This window comes from Thalassophryne amazonica, chromosome 5 (assembly GCF_902500255.1).
Source record: "Thalassophryne amazonica chromosome 5, fThaAma1.1, whole genome shotgun sequence".
In the NCBI taxonomy this organism is placed as follows: domain Eukaryota; kingdom Metazoa; phylum Chordata; class Actinopteri; order Batrachoidiformes; family Batrachoididae; genus Thalassophryne; species Thalassophryne amazonica.
In genome coordinates this window covers 27881100-27908950 of record NC_047107.1, presented here as the reverse complement: position 1 = coordinate 27908950, position 27851 = coordinate 27881100, and the positions used below count along the sequence as shown (strand labels likewise).

Here is a 27851-nt window from a genome sequence, read left to right as displayed (position 1 = left end):
CACTTACAAAATCACTTTTGGTCCTGTTAAGACCCAGTCACGCCTGGGGTGACACAGCGGTACTGTCTCTGTGCCACATTGTGCTACAGTGGTGCCTATGTCAGCTGGCACAGTGAGGTTGGAGAGAAAATACACTGATTATGAGGAGGAGGGGGAGAAAATAAAAATAGCCAAACAGCTCCATTGCTGAAATTTGGAAAGCGTTTCTTGTGAAGAGCACCATGCTACATACAAGAACAGACATGTTTGGATTACTAATTTATCTGATTTTTAATTTACATTCACAGCTGTGGACTATTTTGGGAACAACAACATTGGTGAGCCAAAGATGTGAAGTGTGTTTTTTAAATTGATATTTTTACACACCTCTATGCCAGGACATAAACAGCGGAAAACACTTTTTACACAGATGATTGTGTTCGCACATAATATAATCACATAATATATATCCGGTTATATTATATATTATAATATAATATAACCCAAGGTAATTCTTGATTGTTTTACAAAAAGTAAATGGTGCAAACTATGTGGATGCATCCATTCCATGTATGCTGCATTCCACAGCAGCAAAATAATGAGGTTTTCTGGTCATTTTTTCACCTCACTTCTCCATATGAAGATGGTCCCACCGAAACTATTTATGCAGTAAGGGTTTTATCAGTCAATCAAACTGCATGCATGATAAGAAGAGGAAATATATATATATATATTTTTTTTATTTATGTTTTGCAGTCTGGTGAATATGATTGATGTTTCTCAATAATGTAAGAAACCAGCACTTTTTTTAACCAAAATGTTGCTGAGTGAAATGAATGCTGTATTATCCAAGTACAACCCTAATTCCAATGAAGTTGGGACGTTGTGTAAAATGTAAATAAAAACAGAAGACAATGATTTGCAAATCCTCTTCAACCTATATTCAATTAAATACACCACAAAGACAAGATATTTAATGTTCAAACTGATAAACTTTATTGTTCTTGTGCAAATATTTGCTCATTTTGAAATGGATGCCTGCAACATGTTTCAAAAAAGCTGGGACAGTGGTATGTTTACCACTGTGTTACATCACCTTTCCTTCTAACAACACTCAATAAGTGTTTGGGAATTGAGGACACTCATGATTGGATATAAAAGGAGCATCCCCAAACGTCTCGGCCATTAACAAGCAAAAATGGGGCGAGGATCACCACTTTGTGAACAACTGCATGAAAAAATAGTCCAACAGTTTAAGAACAATGTTTCTCAACGTTTAATTGCAAGGAATTTAGGGATTCCATCATCTACAGTCCATAATCAGAAGATTCAGAGAATCTGGAGAACTTTCTACACGTAAGTGGCAAGGCCGAAAACCAACATTGAATGCCCGTGACCTTCGATCCCTCGGGCGGCACTGCATTAAAAACCAACATCATTGTGTAAAGGATCTTACCGCGTGGGTAAGATGTTTCTTCTTCTATTTCGTCTTAGACCCCATTCCTACCAGGCTGCTCAAGGAAGCCCTACCATTAATTAATGCTTCGATCTTAAATATGATCAATCTATCTTTATTAGTTGGCTATGTACCACAGGCTTTTAAGGTGGCAGTAATTAAGCCATTACTTACTTGACCCAGCTATCTTAGCTAATTATAGGCCAATCTCCAACCTTCCTTTTCTCTCAAAAATTCTTGAAAGGGTAGTTGTAAAACAGCTAACTGATCATCTGCAGAGGAATGGTCTATTTGAAGAGTTTCAGTCAGGTTTTAGAATTCATAATAGTACAGAAACAGCATTAGTGAAGGTTACAAATGATCTTCTTATGGCCTCAGACAGTGGACTTATCTCTGTGCTTGTTCTGTTAGACCTCAGTGCTGCTTTTGATACTGTTGACCATAAAATTTTATTACAGAGATTAGAGCATGCCATAGGTATTAAAGGCACTGCGCTGCAGTGGTTTGAATCATATTTATCTAATAGATTACAATTTGTTCATGTAAATGGGGAATCTTCTTCACAGACTAAGGTTAATTATGGAGTTCCACAAGGTTCTGTGCTAGGACCAATTTTATTCACTTTATACATGTTTCCCTTAGGTAGTATTATTAGACAGCATTGCTTAAATTTTCATTGTTACGCAGATGATACCCAGCTTTATCTATCCATGAAGCCAGAGGACACACACCAATTAGCTAAACTGCAGGATTGTCTTACAGACATAAAGACATGGATGACCTCTTATTTCCTGCTTTTAAACTCAGATAAAACTGAAGTTATTGTACTTGGCCCCACAAATCTTAGAAACATGGTGTCTAACCAGATCCTTACTCTGGATGGCATTACCCTGACCTCTAGTAATACTGTGAGAAATCTTGGAGTCATTTTTGATCAGGATATGTCATTCAATGCGCATATTAAACAAATATATAGGACTGCTTTTTTGCATTTGTGCAATATCTCTAAAATTAGAAAGGTCTTGTCTCAGAGTGATGCTGAAAAACTAATTCATGCATTTATTTCCTCTAGGCTGGACTATTGTAATTCATTATTATCAGGTTGTCCTAAAAGTTCCCTGAAAAGCCTTCAGTTAATTCAAAATGCTGCAGCTAAAGTACTGACAGGGACTAGAAGGAGAGAGCATATCTCACCCATATTGGCCTCTCTTCATTGGCTTCCTGTTAATTCTAGAATAGAATTTAAAATTCTTCTTCTTACTTATAAGGTTTTGAATAATCAGGTCCCATCTTATCTTAGGGACCTCATAGTACCATATCACCCCAATAGAGTGCTTTGCTCTCAGACTGCAGGCTTACTTGTAGTTCCTAGGGTTTGTAAGAGTCGAATGGGAGGCAGAGCCTTCAGCTTTCAGGCTCCTCTCCTGTGGAACCAGCTCCCAATTCAGATCAGGGAGACAGACACCCTCTCTACTTTTAAGATTAGGCTTAAAACTTTCCTTTTTGCTAAAGCTTATAGTTAGGGCTGGATCAGGTGACCCTGAACCATCCCTTAGTTATGCTGCTATAGACTTAGACTGCTGGGGGGTTCCCATGATGCACTGAGTGTTTCTTTCTCTTTTTGCTCTGTATGCACCACTCTGCATTTAATCATTAGTGATTGATCTCTGCTCCCCTCCACAGCATGTCTTTTTCCTGGTTCTCTCCCTCAGCCCCAACCAGTCCCAGCAGAAGACTGCCCCTCCCTGAGCCTGGTTCTGCTGGAGGTTTCTTCCTGTTAAAAGGGAGTTTTTCCTTCCCACTGTTGCCAAGTGCTTGCTCACAGGGGGTCGTTTTGACCGTTGGGGTTTTTCCATAATTATTGTATGGCTTTTGCCTTACAATATAAAGCGCCTTGGGGCAACTGTTTGTTGTGATTTGGCGCTATATAAATAAAATTGATTTGATTTGATTTGATCTATAAGTGCAAGTTAAAACTCTGCCACGCAAAGCGAAAGCCATACATCAACAACATCCAGAAACACCACCGCCTTCTCTGGGTCCAAGCTCATTTGAAATGGGCAGATGCAAAGTGGAAAAGTGTGCTGTGGTCTTATGAGTCCACATTTCAAATTGTTTTTGAAAAACATGGGCGTCATGTTCTCTGGACAAAAGAGGACAAAAGACCATCCAGATTGTTACCAGTGCAAAGTTCAAAAGCCAGCATCTATGATGGTATGGTGGTGTGTTAGTGCCTATGGTATGGGCAACTTACACATCTGTGATGGCACCATCAATGCTGAAAGGTACATCCACGTTTTGGAGCAACAAATGCTGCCATCCAAGCAACGTCTTTTTCAGGGACGTCCCTGCTTATTTCAGCAAGACAATGCCAAGCCACATTCTGCACGTGTTACAACAGCGTGGCTTCGTAGTAAAAGAGTGCAGGTACTAGATTGGCCTGCCTGCAGTCCAGACCTGTCACCCATTGAAAATGTGTAGCACATGAAGCGCAAAATACGACATCGGAGACCCCGGACTGTTGAACAACTGAAGTCGTACATCAAGCAAGAATGGGAAAGAATTCCACCTACAAAGCTTCAACAATTAGTGTCCTCAGTTCCCAACTGCGTGGGCAGCACGGTGGCTTAGTGGTTAGCACTGTTGCCTCGCAGCGAGAAGGTCGTGGGTTCAATTCCCGTGGCCTTTCTGTGTGGGGTTTACATGTTCTCCCCGTGTTTGCGTGGGTTTCCTCCGGGTGCTCCGGTTTCCTCCCACATCCAAAGACATGCGGGTTAGGTGCATTGGACTCTTTAAAATTGTCCGTAGGTGTGTGTGTGTGGGTGTGTCTGTGTTTGTCTATTTGTGGCCCTGCGATAGACTGGCGTCCTGTCCTGGGTGTACCCCGCCTCAGCAGTCACTCTATGACTGCTGGGATGGGCTCCAGCCCCCCGCGACCCTTAATTGGACTACAGTAGAAGATGAATGAATGAATGAGTTCCCAAACGCTTATTGAGTGTTGTTAGAAGGAAAGGTGATGAAACACAGTGGTAAACATGCCACTGTCCCAGCTTTGTTGAAACATGTTGCAGGCATCCATTTCAAAATGAGCAAATATTTGCACAAAAACAATAAAGTTCATTAGTTTGAACATTAAATATCTTGTCTTTGTGGTGTATTCAATTGAATATAGGTTGAAGAGGATTCACAAATCATTGTATTCTGTTTTTATTTACATTTTACACAACATTCCAACTTCATTGGAATTAGGGTTGTACTAATGAAAATATTACATTATACAGTTGTGTCAGCAAGGTTTATGTTGTTTGTTCTCAGAATTCTTTTGGAAAGCTGTCACTTAACAAACTTAATATAAAAGATCCCTTTCATCAACACCGTATTTTCTGTATTTTATCTTTCCCTGCTTGGTCAGAACACCTCTGTAAGTCAGGTCAGATGTGCGCCAGCAGCCCGGCTCCAATCACGGCTCAGAGTGCTCACCCTAGTCAAACATACTAGCCTTTGCAGGTATCCAGAGTATGACATGTGTAGATTGTCCCCATGCACATTTTGTGGCAGACACATCCTTCCTCGGAGAGAAAGAACCATGGACAGCTCCAGCAGGAGTGATGGCAATGAGGATGACAGTGCTATAAATTTGTGCCACATACACGCTTTTCACAAAAGAGTCTTATATATGCGACAGCAACATTATTTTTCCCCCCCACATAGTCCGTGACCATATTCTTGATGGGCTGTGACACAGACTGTCTGAAACTCTCCTAAATCACTGACAGTCTTATCTGTGTCTGACTGCTGCACAAACCAGAGGACATCAAAATGACACATTCAGCCTGTGGGAAGTTGGTTTGTGAAACTCACCTTTTTGTTGTTGATTCGGAAAATCGCTAATAAACAGAAGAACAGTACTGGTTCTTTTCAGGACAATTGGATTTGCAATGAACTGTACCAAGTTATACAAAACATATACACACAACATGGCCATAAAGATCATGTCAGAGTGGTGTGAATACACCAAGAGAGCTGGACCAGTAACATTTATTATAAGTTAAGGCATGGTAACATAACTCATTTTCATGAGAAGGTTGCACTAATCCTAAACATTGCATTGTGATGTAGTTCCACATCCAGAAATCTTTAGTAATTTATTATGAAGTGAATAAAAGTTTTCAGAATATGTGCTGAAAGTGTTGCATGGACTTGTTGTCATTACATTTTGGAATGGACAGAGCTCAAAAAATTAAAAACAAAATGTTAACATTATAAGAAGAACAAAGAACAAACATTTAGAAAAATGTCTGGTGGAGCTTCCATTTCAGAATGGATCTAAAATATACCTTTTTAATTGCAAGATGGGACATTTTGGGCCTTGTCTGAGGTGCACACTCTTGAGTGCCCTTGTAGTTCACCCTGCAATAATTTGTCTCTCCAACTTTCTGTCTGTCCTCCTGCAGACTGTGACAGTGCAGCAGCCATGACGGACACAGTGATGAGCAGCAGCTCAGATCGCTGGGTATCCAACAACAGACAGAGGAACATGCATGCCAGGTAAGGACCCATATTGGAACAAGTTTGTGCCCCCCCGCACACACACACACACACACACCCCTCGATGGCTCCATTGACACTAATCCATACTGCCCTTTGTTTCTCCTGCAACCTTCTGATGTGTGATCTGTGACACAGTGATAAGGAGCAGTAAGTAGAAAACTCCTGCATTGCTCTTATCTCTCTCCCTGCATTGTGTATTTCCACTGTGCCTGTGTTTACAGAGTGTTATGAAATGTAAACTTTGATAAGAACACACACATACACAGTTGCAATATGTGCATACGTATGATGTGCACTATATTAATTCACCCATGCACATATTGCATCTGTATTTGTTATGTTTGTCAAAATGTTAAATGTGAAGTTTGTGCTTTTACCATTAAACTAAATATATTAGAGCAACTTCAACTGGAGAATATATTTTTCTGGCAGAGATAACTGGAGCATGCAGTCACGCCCTGGTTCTGGTCCAGACCTAACAGATGAAGAGAAAGAGATTATAAACAACGTGATCGCCCGTGCTGAGAAAATGGAGGCTATGGAGCAGGAGAGGATTGGGTGAGACTTCATGGAGTGATTTCTTCAAAATAATAAAACCGTCGCTCCCCTGCTGAGCCTGACGACATGCATGCATTTGGACCCGAGATAATTAACTGTGACATTTTCAAGAAAGATTTCACCCTGTGCTGCTGCAGGCGCCTGATAAACCGCCTGGACGACATGAAGAAGACAGTTTGTGGGGATGGAGTGTCCCGCTGTTTGCTGTGCGGGGAGCAGCTGGGCTCACCTGGAGTCAGCTCAGTGGTGTGCGAGGACTGCAAAAAGGTAGTTGATGCCAGCCTTGTTACAGTGGAAAGCTGTGATTCCCATAAAAGACAATGTTCGTCATTGTCTGTGAGCTGTGTTTTTACAGTATTTATTTATTGACATTGTAAAGTGCAAGCAGCTGGAGGTGTTTATTTTCTCCCTTTTGTGTAGAACATGTGCACCAAGTGCGGTACACAGTGTAGCAGTCGGCCACGCTCTGTGTGGCTCTGTAAGATCTGCAGAGAGCAGCGAGAGGTAAGTGCTTTTTGCCGCTGAACTCACACACGGGAAAATAAAGGCATCCAAAAGCCTATGACCCTACTTTCTTTATGTTTCTTTTAGGTGTGGAAGAGGTCTGGTGCCTGGTTCTTCAAAGGCTTTCCAAAGCAGTTCCTACCTGCACCCATGCCATTATCCAAACCAAGAGAGATGAGTGGTCAGGAAGCTGCAGAGCCACAGGAGCTGCCAGCGTCTGAGTCCAGAGAGACGCCAACCCCACCACCAAAACCAAGTAGACATAGACAGAATTTTGTCATTTTTTTGTCTCACACAAGTTAAATATTAAGGAAACTGGGCAGTTTCGTTTGAGGGTGGGCGCTAAAGGGGTAAAATATGACGCATGTGATGTAATTTCTCTACCTCCAGGGACAGAAACACGGCACTTTCTCTGAGTTTTTGGGCAAATTACACGCAAAGTGAAAATGCAAAGAAAAAGTGATGATGCGGTAGAAAGTAGACATGTGTTGTAGTTTGTTTATGTGCAGGCAACAGAACACAACTACTCTGGTTAGGTGTGTAGGCTAACATTTACCGGCAAGACCGCTCCCATCCGCCTCGTCTTCTCTTCTCCACTGGGAACCGAAAAAAATGCACTTTTCACGAAAGCTTCGGTGATTGCAGCCGAAAACAAAACAGTACACCATTTTCCCGTTAGAATTGACGCTGTTTGTGGGAAGAGACTAATCCCCGGGTGGAGTGTGGGAGTGTCAGCACAAACCATTCAGAGGATGGGGGTTTCAGCGGAAACCATTTTAAACCAGCATGTCTTAAACCGGCAGGTCCGCTAGGTGACAGTGAGTATGCTTTTATCAAGCCAGGCCGAATGGTTTGTGCTGAAATTCCCACATTCTGCCCGTGGATTCTTTGTCGTGTTTGTGCCAGCTGTGCCTATATGTTGTCAAATCCTGCGATATCATATAGGGGTACAAACAAGACTGCACTGCGCTATTGCAGTGGCTTGGCACCATTTGTAATGGAGCAGTTGGATTTCACAAAATCAATTCTCATTCTGTTTCTTTTAGCTCAGAGTCAGATTCCAACCCCAGAGCAAGTTGCAGGCAAGTTTTCTTATCAGTATACCAAAGTCTTTAGAAAGGAGTCTGTCACATTAGCCAACACGCATGAGGTTTCCATTTCTCAGCAGTCCTGCCTGTTGTTTGAAACAAATTTTAAAAACCCCACCTCTTCAACCTCATTAGTTCCATGTCTGGCTCTGCTGGTCCTCTTCCAAACTCCTACCTCTTATGGATGTTTTCCACAACCATCAAACCTTTAATTTACCTCCCAAACTTTGCAGTACCGCCCACTGTTGCAACATAGGGAGTTAGAGAGCCCAATTAAGCTGTTGGCAGGCACATGCTGTGATATGGGATGTGCCTTCAGGTGGTGTTTGCATGATGAGCCTTAGTGTATCATTTAACATTTTTAGCATGTTGCCATGCCCATAAAACAGAGGGTACCTTGAGAAGACCATTATGGCTGCATGTGTAGTAGTCAGCTGCCACAGCTTGTTGTACTTACTGTATGTAGGTCAATGCCTTGAAACGCAATGAAAAAGCTGCAACATCAAAAAGTACCCAGAGAGATGAAAGTAGTACATCGTCCACTGCAGTAAGAGCCTGAAGTAGTCTGATTATATGTCTCTCTTTTGAGCATCATGTGCCTGTGTGTTTACCATATTGTGGTGATTCATGTATATTTTTAGGACCAGACCCACAGGGTCGTCCTGGTTACCCACCTGTGGCCCCTAAACCTTCAGTTGTGCGCATGGCCACTGGTGGAGCAGCCCCTGAAGAGGCAGGACAGGGCAGCCCGGTGGTGATGAAGAAGCTTGTGACCGTCCAGAGTACCAGACCACAGCTTCCTGCAGCTGCCACCATGCTTCAGCAAGGTGAGACACCATGCAGACAGAATCACAGATACAGCCATGTCCTCAAGAAGCATTCCAATCTTACGGATAGTTTTCACTGATATCATCACCCCTGAGCAATGGGCAACATGGCCTCCATGATAGAGGTCAAGACAGTATGCCATGTATGAGTGACAGATTATAACAGTTGTAGTATCTCAAAGTTCAATTTTGCCCTAGTCGTGGAATTAACAGCTTTTGTAAGTTATTGCTAGACTGCTAACATAGTAACTCCTTTTGGCTTCTCCTTTTTTCAGTCAGGGTCACCACAGCATGTGAGATGGCTGTTCCCAGTTTCTTTTTGGGGGGGCTTATTCATGAGTTACTGTTAACAAACTAATCCAGTTTGAATATGCCTCTTGTGGTATATAGCTTCTTCTACAAGTTACTGTTAGCATGCTAACACAATGGTGATAGTGTATCCAGTTTGAATATGTCTCTTGTGTCATCATAGCTTCTTCTACAAGTTACTGTTAGCATGCTAACATAATGGTCATAGTGTATCCAGTTTGAATATGCCTCTTGTGGCATTAATAACTTCTGCTACAAGTTATGCTACAAGTTACAGAGGACAAACATAACGTAAAGACAAAAAACTCAGACAGGGACCATAGATGCAGACACAACCAACTAACAGGACACAGAGACATATACAAGCACAGATATAGTTGACAGGACACACCCACAACGTTTGAGTGTCTTAGTATATTATACAAATAATGAATGTTTATAAGTTCAAATGGTGCAAATATTTCATGAGGTGAAAGATGAAACTTACCATTCAATGAGGCAAAGCTGGAAATATTCGTTCCATTGAAAGAATGGAAAAACATTCATTATTTGTTCTATATAACGGCAAAAACAGATCCTTATCATTTGATATTTTATTAATTTATAAATAACAGAAAAGGGGCTTATATTTTGGTATTCCACTAGTACTTAACGGTCCAACACAAACTTTAAATAGAGCCCAAAATTGTTCTCAGTAGTCTGGGTTAACCTGTCCATTGACTTTGTGTACAGACTGCTGTCTGCTTTCCTCTCTCCAGCAAAAAATTGCGTTAGAAATTTGTCTAGCTTTTCATCCTAACTTCAGCTCTTCATGCCTCCAGACGGCTTCCGGCGTGGTGGATTTGGGTTTTTGTGTGTGTTTGTGTGTGTGTGTTAGAAGAATTAGCAGCATCAGTTAGCTACTTCAAATCGTCGTCTGCTACCAAAACAAACTCCGCTATGTTTAGCTAAATGTTGCCCCCGGTAGGGTGAGCATGTGCCTTGGTCCAGGCGTGCAATAGCACATTTCATATAGCACCAAAACTGCACGCTAAAAAAGAACTATTACACGGTCAGTGAAACACAATGGCAAATGGTAGGAATAATCCATGTTATGTGACATACAACCCACCAATCAAATGACAAGGATCCACTCAGCCATTATATAAAATGTTATTGAAGATACGTCTGGTAAATGTTTGAAGCCATTGCATTTCCTCGCGATTATGGAATGGATAGGACTTGAAACACTCCACCTCCAAATAGCTCAAATAGTGTGGAAAATTTAAAATAAAAAAGTCAAAATTTTTCAGCTGGCCTGGCCGGATAAAGGCCACCTGGTCAGCCGAAACATCACACAAGTGTTCGTTATTTTCATTTCAGGGAGTTGGCAACCCTGGTGATAGTGTTTCCAGTTTGAATTTCCCTCTTTGATCTTTGTCACTTGATTAGTGGATTGAATGTCACTCACGTGGCTTTCACTGTTTACCCAGTTGTCATGTACCGTGGATTCTATTTACTGCGCATTTTTGTCCCATACGTTTCGCTCTGTTGAACGGCTCCAGTAGATTTTCAGAAAAATTCTTTCATGAGTAACCTAAATCCAGCAACAGGGACATCTTTAGCGGCTGTTGAAGCACCGTCAGATGAAGAATTGGACAAGTTCATACTGTGATTTTTACTTTTTATTTTTCCTGGATTGAAGAAAACAGATGCGTGCTCCTCACACACAGCTAAACTCCTCAGCGGTGCTCGCTAAACACTGTGGGGCATAGTGAATAGTTGGACAGCCAAATAGTAAGTAAGTAAGTAAAGTTTATTTATATGGCACCTTTCAAGAAACAATTACAAAGTGCTTCAAAGTAAGATTAAAGTAAAGACACACACATAAAAAGCAACAACACAACACTAAGTAAAAGTAATCCTGAACAGGTAGGTCTTGAACTTCTCCCTTAAAGCTCCAACAGAGTGCGGAGTGTAGATACAAAGGCAGTGCATTTCATAGCTTTCGAGCAACCACTCCAAATGCGCAGTCTCCCTTGGTTTTCAACCTTGATCTCGGCACAACCAGCAAGTTCTGGTCAGCGGACCTCTGGGACCTGCTTGGAGCATAAGGGTGCAGGAGTTCACTGATGTAGGGTGGCGTCTGACCATACAGAGCTATGAAAGTTATCACCAATACCTTAAACTGCAGCCTAAATTGAATAGGGAGCCAGTAGAGGGAGGACAAAATTGGTGTTATGTGGGACCTCTTGGAAGACCTAGTAAGCAGCCTTGCAGGCAAATTCTGGACCATTTGCAAGTGGTCCAAAGAGGACTTGCTGAGGCTAAAGAACAGGGAATTGGAGTAGTCCAGGCACAAGGAAATAAAGGCATGGACAGTCAGGTTCTGGTCTGAGGACCTCAGAGACCTGCTTGTCACATATGGGTGCAAGAGTTCACTGATGTAAAGTGGCATTTGACCGTGCAGAGCTCTGAAAGACAGCACCAATATATTAAATTGCAGTCTGAACTGAATTGGGAGTCAGTGCAAAGAGGACAGAATGGGTGTTACATGAGACCACTTAGAAGACCTTGTAAAGAGCCTTGCAGTCACATTCTGGACCATTTGTAGGCAGTCCAGTGAAGACTTACTGAGGCAAGGGAACAGCGAAATACAGTAATCAAGATGTGAAGAAATGAAACCATGAATAATTTGTTCCAGCTCAGCATACCGAAGTCTTTAGAAAGGAGTCTGTCACATTAGCCAGCACACATGACGTTTCCATTTCTCTAAGGCGTGCAATGTTCTGTTAATGAAAGAAACATGATTGCACAAGACGGGTAATGTGTATGTCAAATTTGAGAGCCTGGTCAAATGTAACAGCCAAATTTCTGAATGGCTGAATGAACCAAAGAGGATAGAGAGCCCAGGTTCTTAATCACTGATGGAACAAACTCCTCAGGGGCACAAACAAGGACTTCAGTTTTTGCTGTATTAAGTGACAAATAGTTAGCAGCCATCCAATTATTTATGACATCAATACAGTTTTGAAAAACAGATACCCTAGAATCATTCTGTGGAGAAAAGGAGATGAACAGCTGTATGTCATCTGCATAACAATGATATGATACAATATTAAAGGAACTCAAAATATGTCCAAGTGGGAGCAAGTACAATGCAAAAAAAAAAAAAGGTCCAAGAACGGAACCTTGGGGCACACCACAGGACAGAATGGCAGAAGAGGGCATATATTTCTATTACAGCGATAGGCTAAAAACCAATCTAGGGCTGACCCAGAAATGCCCACCCAAGTCCTTAATCTCTCAATTCAAACATCATGATTAACAGTGTCAAAAGCTGCAGGCAGATCCAAAAGTACAAGTACAGAATATTCACCTGCGTCTCTGCAAATTAAAATAGAATTTGAAATTCTAAGAAGAACTGTTTCATTAGAATGCAAGTGACAGAACCCAGATTGAAATTTGTAAAGAATATTGTGTTCAGCTAAAACCTTATTAAGCTGTTCGGCCACTGCTTTTTTTCTAAAATTTTGGAGATAAAAGGCAACTTTGAAATTGGTCTAAAATTCTGAGGAAGAGAAGGGTCAAGATTAGGCTTATTTAAAAGAGGGTGAGTAACAGCCTGTTTAAAATACTGAGGGACACAGCCAGAAATCAATGATCTATTGATTATTGACAAAGCACATGGGCCAGTGGTGAGAATAACCTTATTAAATAATGAGGTGGGGATGATATCGAGTGGGCAGGAGGAAGGTTTCATTCTTTCAACCAGACTAATGAGCTCTTTCAGAGATATTTGTGTGAAACTGTCCAGTACTGATGTCTAAGTGAGACATGGGACAGCAGAAGGAGGAGAGGGGTTTATGTTTGCCCTGATATCAAGGATTTTATTGATAAAAAAGGACAAAAAGTTCTCACAGTCTTTGTTAGACTGAATGATCGCAGCAGGAGATGCAAGTGTGACAAGGTCTGTGATTGTGTCAAATAAAACTTTTGGATTCTACCGGCTGTTAAAAATTAATTTAGAAAAATAGGCAACCCTCCCATTTTTCACCGTATTGTCAAAAGAAATTAAACATTACCTCTGTTTCAAGCAGACATGAGAAAAAATAACAGTGGGCCATGAGATATGTCCTCAGGGATCAAATCGAGCTCTGATGAATATTTACTTCAAGGAGCGGTGCTCAAAGAGTGCAAAAATTAAGGATGGAGGGAGTCTTGTATGTTTAAAGGTTGAGATGCGTGGACCGTTCATGAGCCAAACATGGTGGACGGAAGTGCGGAGACCAAGCAGCTATGGCTGCTGTGCTCAGAGTGGCAGAGGCGCAAACAGCATCCAACTTCTATCTTTACATGGAAAAAATTAATCCAACATGACAAAAAAACTGTTTTGTTTTTTTTTTCACTTTTGATACTCTGTGTGCTTCTTATCCTGTATGCTGCCATACAATGCTGCTGGAACCTCAGATTCCCTGAGGAAGTCTTTCCAAGGGATGAATAAAGTTCTAATCTAATCTAATTGAATCTAATCTAATCTAAAAAGAGTTCTTTGCATTATGCGCCATAGCAGTCATGGTGATTTATCACTTTCCAGCACGAAAGAACCTTTTCAGAGGTCGATGCATGAAAAGTGGGTTATTAAAAAATATTATAAAAAAAAAAAAAGCCAGAGCCGGAGGACGATGATCGACTTTGTAGTCGTATCATCCGACATTCGGTCACGTGTCTCGGACACTCGAGTGAAGAGAGGGGCAGAGCTGTCGACCGATCACCACCTGGTGGTGAGTTGGATCCGCTGGGAGGGGAGGAAGCCGGTCAGACCTGGCAGGCCCAAACGTATCGTGAGGGTCTGCTGGGAACGACTGGTGGAACCCTCTGTCAGCGAGGCCTTCAACTCCCACCTGGGGACAGCTTCTCCCAGATCCCGGGGGAGGTTGGAGACATGGAGTCCGAGTGGACCATGTTCTCCACCTCCATTGTTGATGCGGCCGCTCGTAGCTGTGGTCGCAAGGTCTCTGGTGCCTGTTGTGGCGGCAATCCCCAAACCCGGTGGTGGACACTGGAAGTAAGGGATGCCGTCAAGCTGAAGAAGGAGTCCTACTTATCTTTGTTGGTAGGTGGGACCCCAGTGGCAGCTGACGGGTACTGGCAGACCAAGCGTGCCGCAGCCTGTGCAGTCGCAGAGGCAAAAACTCGGGTCTGGGAGGAGTTCGGGGAGGCTATGGAGGAGGACTATCTGTCGGCCTCGAAGAGATTCTGGCAAACCATCCGACGCCTCAGGAGGCGGAAGCAGCTCTCCACCAGCACTGTTTACAGTGCAGGTGGGGAGCTGTTGACCCTGAGTGGGGATGTTGTCAGGCGGTGGAAGGAGTACTTCGAGGATCTCCTCAATCCCATCATCACGTCTTCCGAAGAGGAAGCAGAGACTGGGGACTCAGAGGCGGACTCATCCATTACCCAGGCCGAAGTCACCGAGGTGGTTAGAAAGCTCCTCGGTGGCAAGGCTCCTGGGGTGGATGAAATCCATCCTGAGTACCTTAAGTCTCTGGACGATGTGGGACTGTTTTGGCTGACATGCCTCTGCAACATCGCGTGGTGATCGGGAACAGTGCCTCTGGATTGGCAGACCGGGGTGGTGGTCCCTCTGTTGAAGAAGAGGGACCGGAGGGTGTGTTCCAACTATAGGGGGATCACACTCCTCAGCCTCCCCGGTAAGGTCTATTCCACAGTACTGGAGAGGAGAATTCGACCGATGGTCGAACCTCGGATTCAAGAGGAGCAGTGTGGTTTTCGTCCTGGTCGCGGCACACTGGACCAGCTCTACACGCTTCATCGGGTGCTCGAGGGTTCATGGGAGTTCGCCCAACCAGTCCACATGTGTTTTGTGGATCTGGAGAAGGCGTTCGACCGTGTCTCTCGGGGCACCCTGTGGGGGGTCCTTCGGGAGTATGGGGTCCGGGGTCCTTTGCTAAGGGCTATCCGGTCCCTGTACGACCACAGCAGGAGCTTGGTTCGCATTGCCGGTAGTAAGTCAAACCTGGTTCCAGTGCACGTTGGCCTCCGCCAGGGCTGCCCTCTGTCACCGGCTTTGTTCATTATTTTTATAGACAGAATTTCTAGGTGCAGCCAGGGTGTAGAGGGGGTCTGGTTTTGGAACCACAGAATCTCATCTCTGCTGTTTACGGACGATGTGGTTCTGTTGGCTTCGTCAAATCAGGACCTTCAGCGTGTACTGGGGCGGTTTGCAGCCGAGTGTGAACTGTCCGGGATGAAAATCAGCACCTCCAAATCCAAGGCCATGGTTCTTGACCGGAAAAAGGTGCTTTGCCTTCTTCAGGTCAGTGGAGTGTCCTTGCCTCAAGTGGAGGAGTTTAAGTATCTCGGGGTCTTGTTCACGAGTGAGGGACCGATGGAGCGTGAGATCGATAGGCGGATTGGTGCAGCATCTGCATTGATGCAGTCGCTGTATCGGACCGTCGTGGTGAAGAGAGAGCTGAGTAGGGGGGCAAAGCTCTCGATTTACAGATCGATCTACATTCCGATCCTCACCTATGGTCATGAGATTTAGCTCATGACTGAAAGAACAAGGTCGTGAGTACAAGCGGCTGAGATGAGTTTCCTCCGCAGGGTGGCTGGGCGCTCCCTTAGAGATAGGGTGAGGAGCTCGGTCACTCGGGAGGAGCTCGGAGTCGAGTCGCTGCTCCTCTACATTGAAAGGAGTCAGTTGAGGTGGCTCGGGCATCTTTTCCGGATGCCCACTGGTGCCTCGTTGGAGAGGTGTTCTGGGCACGTCCCATTGGGAGGAGGCCAGGACACGCTGGAGGGACGACATCTCTCGGCTGGCTTAGGAACGCCTTGGGGTTCCCCCGGAGGAGCTGGGGGAGGTGTGTGTGGATCGGGAGGTCTGGGCGGCTTTGCTTGAGCTGCTGCCCTCGCGACCCGACTCCGGATAAAGTGGAAGAAAATGGATGGATGGATGGATGGATGGATGGATGGATGGATGGATGGATGGATGGATGGATGGATGGATGGATGGATGGATGGATGGATGGATGGATGGATGGATGGATGGATGGATGGATGGACTTTTCATGCAGCTACAGTAGTGTTCAGAATAATAGTAGTGCTATATGACTAAAAAGGTTAATCCAGGTTTTGAGTATATTTCTTATTGTTACATGGGAAACAAGGTACCAATAGATTCAGTAGATTCTCACAAATCCAACAAGACCAAGCATTTATGATATGCACACTCTTAAGGCTATGAAATTGGGCTATTTGTAAAAAAAAAAAACGTAGAAAAGGGGGTGTTCACAATAATAGTGTTGCATTCAGTCAGTGAGTTCGTCAATTTTGTGGAACAAACAGGTGTGAATCAGGTGTCCCCTATTAAAGGATGAAGCTATCACCTGTTGAACATGCTTTTCTCTTTGAAAGCCTGGGGAAAATGGGACGTTCAAGACATTGTTCAGAAGAACAGCGTAGTTTGATTAAAAAGTTGATTGGAGAGGGGAAAACTTATACGCAGGTGAAAAAAATTATAGGCTGTTCATCTACAATGATCTCCAGTGCTTCAAAATGGACAAAAAAAAAACAGAGACTCATGGAAGAAAACGGAAAACAACCATCAAAATGGATAGAAGAATAACCAGAATGGCAAGGCTCACCCATTGATCAGCAACAGGGTGATCAAAGACAGTCTGGAGTTACCTGTAAGTGCTGTGACAGTTAGAAGAAGCCTGTGTGAAGGTAATTTATTTGCAAGAATCCCCTGCAGTCCCTCTGTTAAATAAAAGACATGTGCAGAAGAGGTTACAATTTACCAAAGAACACATCAACTGGTGTAAAGAGAAATGGAGGAATATTTTGTGGACTGATGAGAGTAAAATTGTTCTTTTTGGGTCCAAGGGCCACAGACAGTTTGTGAAACGACCACCAAACTCTGAATTTAAGCCACAGTTCACAGTGAAGACAGTGAAACATGGTGGTGCAAGCATCATTATATGGGCATGTTTCTCCTACTATGGTGTTGGGCCTATATATCGCATACCAGGGATCATGGATCAGTTTAGATATGTCAGAATACTTGAAGAGGTCATGTTGCCTTATGCTGAAGAGGACATGCCCTAGAAATGGGTGTTCCAACAAGACAATGATCCCAAGCACACTAGTAAACGAGCAAAATCTTGGTTCCAAACCAACAAAATTAATGCCTCGCAGATGTGAAGAAATCATGAAAAACTGTGGTTATACAACTAAATACTAGTTTAGTGATTCACAGGATTGCTAAGAAAGCAGTTTGAACATAACAGTGTTGAGTTTGTAGCATCAACAGCAGATGCTACTATTATTGTGAACACCCCCTTTTCTACATTTTTTTTTTACTAATAGCCCAATTTCATAGCCTTAAGAGTGTGCATATCATGAATGCTTGGTCTTGTTGGATTTGTGAGAATCTACTGAATCCACTGGTCCCTTGTTTCCCATGTAACAATAAGAAATATACTCAAAACCTGGATTAATCTTTTTAGTCACATAGCACTACTATTATTCTGAACACTACTGTAGGTTTGGGGTTAAAGATACATTGGCAGACAAGCATCTTACTTCAGAAAGTGTTTTAATTACCAAATATGCACTACAGTTCATGATTTTTTAAAAGCACTTTCACACTAGATGAGACATTGTTGAATTCTGAAGTACATTTTTCCAAAAACAGGTGTGAATCAGGTGTCCCCTATCAAAGGATGAAAGATTAACACTAAAATACCACATTGCATTTAATCACAGTTTTGATATTCAGGTAAAAATACACCTTTCCCCCGTAGCATCTATACAAAATCTTTGGTGCAGTCTCATATGAGTGAATGTCATTGTAGGTCCAGTGGGTGGAGTTGGAGGTGCTTACTCATCTGGTGCAGCGCCTCCAGAACAGAGAGTGCCTTCTGCAGTGCGAGAGGACAGGAGGCAGCCCGCTGCCCACAGCACTCCTTCTGCCCGACAGCAGCCTCCTCCAGCCGAGGAGGAGGAGGAGGCCAACGACTATGACTCTGATGAAGCCAGTGAGTACACCATCTGCTCTTTCTGTTCAAAGAAGAAGGTGGCTGATGTGTGTGATTTAATTGCACCTCACGTATTGTTTGACATTTGTGACGTCTTCCCCCTTGTTTCAGGTAATTCACACCAGATGGCAGCTTGTGTTTCTGTACATCACATAAAAAACAATATTGTCACGTCACAGCATTGAACACTGCTGTTCTTAAAATAGCAGTTTCGCTGTTATATTTCGAGTTTCTGAGTCACTCTGTGGAGATGTTAGATTTTTGCTGGTAATAACTGATGTCCATTATATGCTTAGTCATGCCAGCAAACAGCTTCTGTCGAGGTGGTGGTCCAAAGCATTATATGAAAGTTATGAAAGCACAGAAATCAACAGCCACGAATAAAGGCAGAGGAATGTTATGAATCAACACTGATGCATAAAGTTATGCAAATGTATTTCATCTATCTCCCTCTATCCCATTCTAATAATGAGACTGGAGCCATGCCATTCATGTTCTGTGCCTGCAGCATCAACTGGCCTTTATTCTGTCTCCAGGGAGTTCATTGTTAATTTATTTTATTGAGTTCTGGGAATGTGGAGCAGTGCATATAATGTAAGACACAATAGGGCTAACAGGACATGGATCCCTCTCGTGTTTGGTCCAGTCCCCTGTGCGGAGACTGAAAATAGCTCAAATGGCTTTGTTGTGTATGAGATCTCTGTGGACTTTGAGGAATTAGAACAGTTTTATGTCTTCAGGTTCCAGCTGCGGTTAGTAGCTTTGCTGGTTATAACGTCTTTAGCGTCATGCCATTTGTAAAAAACTATTAAACAGGAGAAGTTGAAGTTAGTGCTGCCTAGGCCTTGAGGCCTGTCAGGCCAGTGCTTATCCCTGGAGTCCATAGCATGAAATGGATGAGAACCTGTGACTCCCTCAGACAGGACACCAGGCCATCGTAGATGAGCATATGAAATAAAGCTCAAACAATTCATGCTTCATGGTTCCTCTTACAAAACTAGAGGAAATCAAAAAGCTTTCTTTTATGAAAAAAAATATCATATTTTACTCCTATCTCGTACTTCTAACCTCTCATGGCCCATAACAATATAATACTGTGTTGTTCCAGCCTGCAAGTACAGTATTTGGAGAATGACACAACTTCTGTAATTTTGCTTCTGTGCAATACCACAGTAGAGTTGAAATGGCACAGTCAAGATGTGCTTGCAGTGTAGATTTTAAGGTTTCATTCAAGGGGTTTGTCTAAAATAATTAAATAAATAAATCACCTTAATCATTTTCGAATTACAGCTATGCAGTGCATCCAGAAAGTATTCACAGCGCTTCATTTTTTCCACATTTTGTTACATCCTTATTCCTAAATGGAGTAAATTAATTTTTTCCCCTCCAAATTCTACTCAAAACACTCCATAACGACAACATGAAAAGGTTTTTTTTTTTTTTTTTTTTTTTTTGCAAATTTATTAAAATAAATAATAATAATAATAATAATACAAAAACAAGAAATCACATACATAAGTATTCACAGCCTTTTCTCAAAACTTTGTTAATGTACCTTTGGCAGCAATTACAGCCGCAAGTTGTCTTGAATATGACACTAGCTTGGTGCACCTATCTTTGGCAGTTTTGCCCATTCATCTTTGCAGCACCTCAGGTTTGATGGGGAGCGTTGGTGCACAGCTATTTCAGATCTCTCCAGAGATGTTCAATCAGATTTAGGTGTCTGGCTGGGCCAGAAGATCTCCTGAAGATCTTGGGGGTGTGCTTAGGGTCATTGTCCTGCTGAAAGATGAACCATCATTCCAGTCTGAGGTCAAGAGCACTCTGGAGCAGGTTTTCATCCAGGATGTCTCTGTACATTGCTGCATTCATCTTTCCCTCAATCCTGACTAGTCTCTCAGTTCCTGCCACAGAAAAACATCCCCACAGCATGATGCTGCCACCATGCTTCACTGTAGGGATGGTGCCTGGTTTTCTCCAAACATGATGACAGGTATTAACGCCAGAGAGTTCAATCTTTGTCTCATCAGACCAGAGAATTTTGTTTCTCCTGGTCTGAGAGTCCTTTAGGTGCCTTTTGGCAAACTCCAGGTGGGTTGCCGTGTGCTTTGTAGTAAGGAGTGGCTTCCGTCTGGCCATTTTACCATACATGCCTGATTGGCGTATTGCTGCAGAGATGGTTGTCCTTCAGGAAGGTTCTACTCTCTCCACAAAGGAATGCTGGAGCTCTGACAGAGTGACAGTTGGGTTCTTGGTCGTTCTCCCTGATCACTTATTTTAGACTAGCTGGGGTACCCTGTGCTGCCCAGGTTAACCTGTTTTAGACATAAGCCAAATGCCAATCATTTTAATCAAAACAATTGCCCAACATTTGTTTTTGTAATGCTGTTGTCTTATAAATATGATATTTAATGGGCAAAAGTTTGTCCAGCAGAACTATAAGAGGTGGACTCCCCAAACTAAGTGGCAATACTTGGTTAAAAGACAAACACATTTGAAATCCTTCATGCAGACTTTGGTTTGCAATCAAATTTATAACAAAATTACACACAAAAGGTAGGTAACAGTAAATGTAAATATCAATGAATCAAAATTGAGGTAGTGGTGTATTTCACTGTTTTTACATTGCAATTTTACAAACATAAAATGAATGTATTCAGACAGGAAGGCAAACTGGACAGTCAGGTGCTTAACAGTTGAGAACATAAAGTAGCGGAAGGAAGGGATTAAATAAACAGAGATGGCCAACACATATACAGGGCTGGAAATTTTAATCTGCCTGGTCATACCCACAGCCGGCTATTTTGGGGGTAATCTTCAGTTCAACTTTTTAAAAAATGGTACCAGTTTGTTCCCCATGTCACGAGGATTCAGAATATATATAGTTTTTATGGCTACATATTATAGTTTGGGAGTTTATCTCAGACAGACAGACAGATGTAGCCCTTTATGTATATAGATGGCGGCCAGTTCCAGCAAGAGTCCTGATGGATCTGAACATCTTCCATTTACGGATGATGGAGGCCACTGTGCTCATTGGGACTTTCAAAGCAGCAAAAATGTTTCTTCCCCTGATTTGTGCCTCAAGACAATCCTGTCTTGGAGGTCTACAGACAATTCCTTTGACTTCATGCTTAGTCTGTGGGACCTTATATGTAGACAGGTGTGTGCCTTTCCAAGTCATGTCCAATCAACTGAATTTACCCCAGGTGGACTCCAATTAAGCTGTAGAAACTAGGGATCCACCGATTCCGATACCAGTATCGGGTATCAGCCCAATCCCATATGTGTTTACTTGCACTTGTAATCATAAAACTGCTCTGATACAAGACACCCGATATCCCTTTACAGCAGCGTGATGTCAATCTCTCAATTGTGTTTGTATTGTGGGTCGATCGCTGCAGCTCGTGCACAGGCGGAGGTTGCAGTTCGACGGAACTGCTCAGTTCACCTAGCATTTGATGCTGCGAGCTTTTTAGCTGTTTTCTGCAGCACAGAACAGTTGTCGTCTCTCAAAGCGTGGTGACAGCAGTACACCTCCACTGAACTTTACAAAGACATTTTTGCACTTTTTTGTGTGGTGTGCTAAAAACAAAGGCAGGAGGGGACCCGTGTGGGTCCTCGCTAAAAACAGCTGATCCGCATGCATTAACAAATGCTAACGCTTGTTTTTTTCCCACCCAAATGCTCCTAAAGTCTCTTTCTGAGGATAACATGAAGTAAAAAAAAAAAAATGCTGAAAAACAAACAAACAAAAAAAAAAAACTCCCTACGTCTCAATCTGGTCATGCTTTTTCCATAAATACATTGTCAATTCTTCCTGCACAGATAGCAAACCAGTGGTGAATCCAGGTGGGGGGGGGCATGCTTCCCCTCCACATCCCTAGATTAAAGGTCTACTTTTGAAGACAATTTTTCATACTACTACTGCTATAATAATGATAATTTTAACAATTTAGGTGTTGAGAAAGAATTCAAATGTTAGAAAGAATTTAGTAGTTACATTTACAAACAATGTAGATTATAAATTGTAAGTTTTACTGTTATAGTGCTGTTAACATTTAAATATGAGGTCAAGAAAGATGTCTATTTTATTTTTTTATAAAACAAGTATTTATGTTCATTGAAGTCAAGAAAGAGTGATTATAAAGTGAATATTAGAAAAACGGTTATCGTTTTCATATGGAGGTGTGGGGGGGGGGTGTTGTCAGCAGCTGCTGAAAGTAACTAATAAAGTAACTAGTAATCTAACTTAGTTTCTTTTAAAACTGAGTAATCAGTAAAGTAACTAAGTTACTTTTTCAGTGAGTAATCAGTAATTGGATTTCTATTTCAAAGTAACTGTGGCAACACTGGTGCTCACAGACATCAGTAAAGTTACTGATGGACAGATTCATTCTAGTATTAGTGTGGCATATTTTGTAGTGGTGAAGTCCACATGTTACATTTAACCCCTTAATGCCTGAATTTATATAGCTGTATATAAAAAATGTTTTGTGTGTGTTTTTGCCTTTAAGTAGATGGTAAATAATGTTGAGATTATTAATTTCACTTTTGCACAAAAAATAAATAGTAATTTTGTTTTTTGTTTTTTTTGGTAATGACTTTATGTTATAATGTTATAATAATCATAATGGTATGTTGCAAATTTGCGACAACAGGCATACTGGTCAATTTGGTATGTTGCATATTTGAGTCAAATATTGTAGCATATATGCGACGATAGGCGTTAAGGGGTTAAGTGAGAATGTCTGGCAGTGTCATGTTTGTTAAGAAACACAGGGTTAATGTTAAAGGACAATTTGTTGCAGTCAAAAAGTGAAGTAACATGATTTAAGTGAAATGTTTGTAACTAAAAACAAAGCTAATGATATTGGTAGCAGTTACAGTCAAAAAGTAAGGAATGACTGATGAATAAAACATTTTGAAAGTCATCATAAAACTGTAATGGTATCATTAATTATTTATAATGGTACTTGTATTTGTATTGTATTTGTTACAAGTATTTGTAACAGTAGAAAACGGTAAACAGTTTTCTACGGCCTTGGTGAACCATTCGACTGTCTTCTTATCTCTTGCAACTCCAGCACACACAGACAGAAACTAACATAAACTTAACTCATCTGCTACTCACACATGGACAGTGACTGATATGCATGCTCCCACCCCCTTCCCCTCCTTTGTGTTCCTGTCCCCATCCCCCACTCCATACCATCCCCCCACTCACGCCACTCCCTTCCCCCTCCGGGGCGTAGCGCAGCTTTAGCTGCGGCAGCTCCCCATTCCCCCCAAGTTGGCTGCGCGACCACGTATTGCTGCAGCCCCCCCACACTCACATTTCCTCACTTCAGATGACTGTTTCAAAGTTTAGCACACATAAACAATCAAATGTATATGTGCGGTTGTTTTAATTCTGATGTGGGCCATTATTACGTTCAGCTAGTAATAATTGTGGATTAATTGCTGTACATTTGTATGAGGTAATTGGGTGTGAAATGAATTGCCTTTTATGGATCAAGAAAGTTGTCTGAAGTCTGAAGTATCGATAAGTACCTAAATGTAAGTACTTGTACTCAGTCTGGGAAAAAGTGGTATCGGTGCATCCCTAGTAGAAACATCTCAAGGATGATCAGTGGAAATAGGATGCACCTGAGCTCAATTTTGAGCTTCATGGCAAAGGCTGTGAATACTTATGTACATATGATTTCTTAGTTGTTGTTTTTTTTTTTAATAAATTTTCAAAAATCTTTTAAAAAAACCTTTTGACATTGTCTTTATGGGGTATTGTGTGTAAAATTTTGAAAAAAAAATAATTTACTTCATTTTGGAATAAGGCTGTAACATCACTGTCATGATTTCTGACACAAAAAGGAAGAACACAATTGCAGGACTATGACACAGAAGTGGAAATTCAAAAGGCTTTTCTTGGTTTCCAGGCAGGATTTGGTACACAGGAAGGCAAACGATAATAAGCAACAGTGTTCAAAACATAAGGCGGACAGTCGGTACACAGCCAAACATGAAAGAGATAACTAGGACAAAGGCTGGAAAGCAGGCAAAAAGCGCTAACAATCTGGCAAAGACAGGAGGGGAATGTGAGGCTTAAATAACAGGTGTGATGAGGGACAATGACACACAGGTGTGAGAGAACAACCAGGAAGCAGGCGTGCAAACAAAAGGGACCAGACACTCCCAGACTTGGCCCCAAACAAAAGACAAGAGCATGCAGACAGAAAAACACCACCCAGAACCAAAAGAAAAACCCACACATGAAATAAGGAACAACATCCTGAAAACAACCTCACAGGCCCAACCATGACAATAACACAATGTGGAAAAAGTGAAGCCCTGTGAATACATTCCGAATGCACTGTACAGTCTCTCCACAATCAGAGGACATACGTAATTGGACAAACTAACTATAAAGAGTGAGGGAAGCCACCAAGACACAGATAAAACTTTGAATTGAGTTATAGGCTTCTGTAGCTGTGACTGGAGAAAAATGTGCACAGTGCAACATTTGCCTGTTGCATCACCAGTCACAGCTTCACGCATCAGAAGATGATTTCCATACAGCAAAACAGATCACACATAGGCTTAAGTGTCCTCTGGCAAATTGTAGCTGAAATTTGACATCTTTTAAGAAAATCCTTTTTTGCTCTACTTTACCATGGAGCTCTACATGGTGATGCAACAGTCAAAAGTGGCACGATGCAGTTTCTCTAATCACAACCGTAGAAGTCTATAACTCCTTCAGAGGTGTCATGGGTGTCTCGGTAGCGTCCATCAGTAGTCTCTTTGTTTTAATAATATAATCATCATCATCATCATCATCATTCTATTTAGTTTGTCCAGTGATTTGTATATCAGTGGCTGTAATTTGAAATGGTTAATGAGATATTTTTTCTTAACCCTCAAGCGACCAAGCTATTTTCGCAACTAATATGACTGAGTGGAGTTATTTCTGACCCCATTAACTTTATATTGGAATACTTCTATATAAATTATTGTTTTAGGGTTCTTCATATTTATTTCACTCTCTAATATATTTGTCCATTATCCTTTTCATTCTCACTCTGGGCATCAAGAATCAGTCTCGATACTTGTGCAGCTGTAAATCTTGTTATTCTAGGTCTGTTGGCCATGCTTCCCTGCAAAACAGTAAAATATAATGATTAGAGTTGGCAAATTACAATACCATCTGAAGCTGTAATGTTGAAAATCTCATAGATCTTCTTGGAGTAATAAGTGACCCCGCACAAGTTTGGATTACACTTGCCACACGGATTGGCCGATCCTTGCAAAATTCTATGAACAAATGCAGGACAAATAGATTGATAAATTCATGGTAGGAAACGTTTTTCTGATTAAAATTAGAAAAATGGTGCACAAAAATATATGCCCGCAGTCATAAATGGCCCCACTCGGTCGCTTGAGGGTTAAACTCCTTTAATTAAAGCTGACAGTTCAAATTGTGAGCACATATTGACTGGTACATTTCAACTCCATGCATGCATGCATGCACACATGAGCATCAATGTCCAAATACTTATGGACCTGGGTGTCTATATACTAAGCGTGGAGGTCCCATTTTGTCCTCAATGTTCTCTGGATCTGCTCACCTCACACGTCATCTCTACACTCTCGATCTTGCCATATCCTCTGTAGTTACAGATGCACATCGTGTCTCTTTCGCAAATCCCCTTAATTGCCCACATTTTGCGGTTAATTAGAACCACTGATCTGTGATATACCGCCAATTTCCACCAGATGGCGTTTTCACCTAGAGTATGAATTCATTGGTGCAAAACCTCCATTTGTATACGGATTTCCGTCAAAATTTGTTTCCAACTGCTAACTACAATATATATATATATATATATATATATATATATATATATATATATATATATATATGTGTGTGTGTGTGTGTGTTTTATGGGTTTATTTTGTCATGAAACGTGTGCCCCTGTGCAGTAAATCAAACGTACCCCTCTCATCTTCTACTGCGTTTCATTGCAGCCAGCATCCTTATTGTTGCACTACTGCCACCTGCTGCATCAGTCTGTTATAGCAGTACTAAATCCTCTCGATGAGTCCAGTGTCTTTCAAGTATATTAAAAAGCCAACACTTCCCCGTCACTTGACTTTATGGCTAAAATACTTCCTACAGAAACTTCTTTCAGGACTTACAATTGCTTTCCTTCAGTTTTTACTCTTTAATAGATAAACCATTCAAAATTGACTTGATATATTATGTAAAATAAAATATTTTGAGGTAAAATTAAAGCACTGTTCTAAATACTGCACAGGTATATTCATTGGTTATGATTTCTATTATTTATATTACAGTTGGTGGCATTTGAAAGCGCTGTATTTTGGTGATGGCATTTCACAACACTTTATTTAGAAATCAATTGGTCTGGTGGTTGAATTTGATATTAATATGTAGTATTGATGTGGTGTTGGATTTTTTAATTTAATTTTTTAACTAGTGCATCAGTTTTAAAGTACAAGTGGCCAAAGAATTTTCATTGGCAATAGTTATCATGTCTTTAAGTGTATTATTTACTAAAAGCAGAAGGGGTGTAATTATTGATTTGTTTTTTAAAGTCAGTTAATGCAGACAGTCCATTTGTGAAAACTTATTACAGACAAAACGTACAAGATAGTAAATAAATGTTAATGAAATCAAGACTTGAGCCATGTTTTGTTCCAGTATAAGAGTCAAATATTGCTGTGTTTTAAACCAAAAACAACTGACCAAAATGCTCTCAGAATGCACCAAATTGGTCAATTTTCTCCCAAAATTGCATGCCCCTGGGCTCCCCTAGGGGACCTCGCTCCTTCAGCACTCGGCCATTCACTCACAGAAAATGTTCAGTCAAAAAAATTTCAGTTGCTTGCACTCATGTGAATCCATCCAGCTTCCATGTATGACATTCAGTGCATTGTCACTGAGCACTGCTTTTTTTTTTTCTTCGTCCTTATTTCATCAAGGTAGGTCATTGAAAATTATCTGAAGATGTTTTCTAAGGCAAAACCCCACAGTTTCCAAATCTGCCAGCTATTTTGGTTCAGGTGTTATGGGCCCCGTTTTGATGCCAAAAATAGCGTTCGGGCAATGCCCCCAAAAGATGTATAAAAACAGTATAGTTTTGTGAAAGCATTGCTTCTTAATTATTGCAAACAAATGTCTGCATGTTTTTATTACACTTTCTTTCCAGTCTTGCCTTGAATTTTGTGTATTCTCTTTATTTATTATAATCTGTCATTACGCTTGGGCAGCACCCCCCCCACCCCAAAATGAATAAAAACAGTATATAGTGGGGTAAAAAAGTATTTAGTCAGCCCCTGATTGTGCAAGTTCTCCTACTTAGAAAGATGAGAGAGGTCTGTAATTTTCAACATAGGTACACTTCAACTATGAGAGACAAAATGAGAAAAAAAAAATCCAGCAAATCACATTGTAGGATTTTTAAAGAATTTATTTGTAAATTATGGTGGAAAATAAGTATTTGGTCAATAACAAAAG

The 27851-nt window shown here is 41.5% G+C and overlaps 1 protein-coding gene across 1 annotated transcript in view; it reads left to right on the top strand.

The window, feature by feature from the left end:
• LOC117509932 (rabphilin-3A-like) overlaps nucleotides 1-27851 on the top strand; it is a 115228-nt gene that overhangs the window by 43060 nt on the left and 44317 nt on the right. The window contains 9 exon segments of the mRNA XM_034169547.1: nucleotides 5908-5983; nucleotides 6122-6133; nucleotides 6419-6544; nucleotides 6682-6811; nucleotides 6965-7048; nucleotides 7136-7304; nucleotides 8095-8130; nucleotides 8778-8963; nucleotides 18134-18316. Coding sequence (XP_034025438.1) covers nucleotides 5910-5983; nucleotides 6122-6133; nucleotides 6419-6544; nucleotides 6682-6811; nucleotides 6965-7048; nucleotides 7136-7304; nucleotides 8095-8130; nucleotides 8778-8963; nucleotides 18134-18316 — 1000 coding nt within the window. The 5' untranslated portion in view covers nucleotides 5908-5909.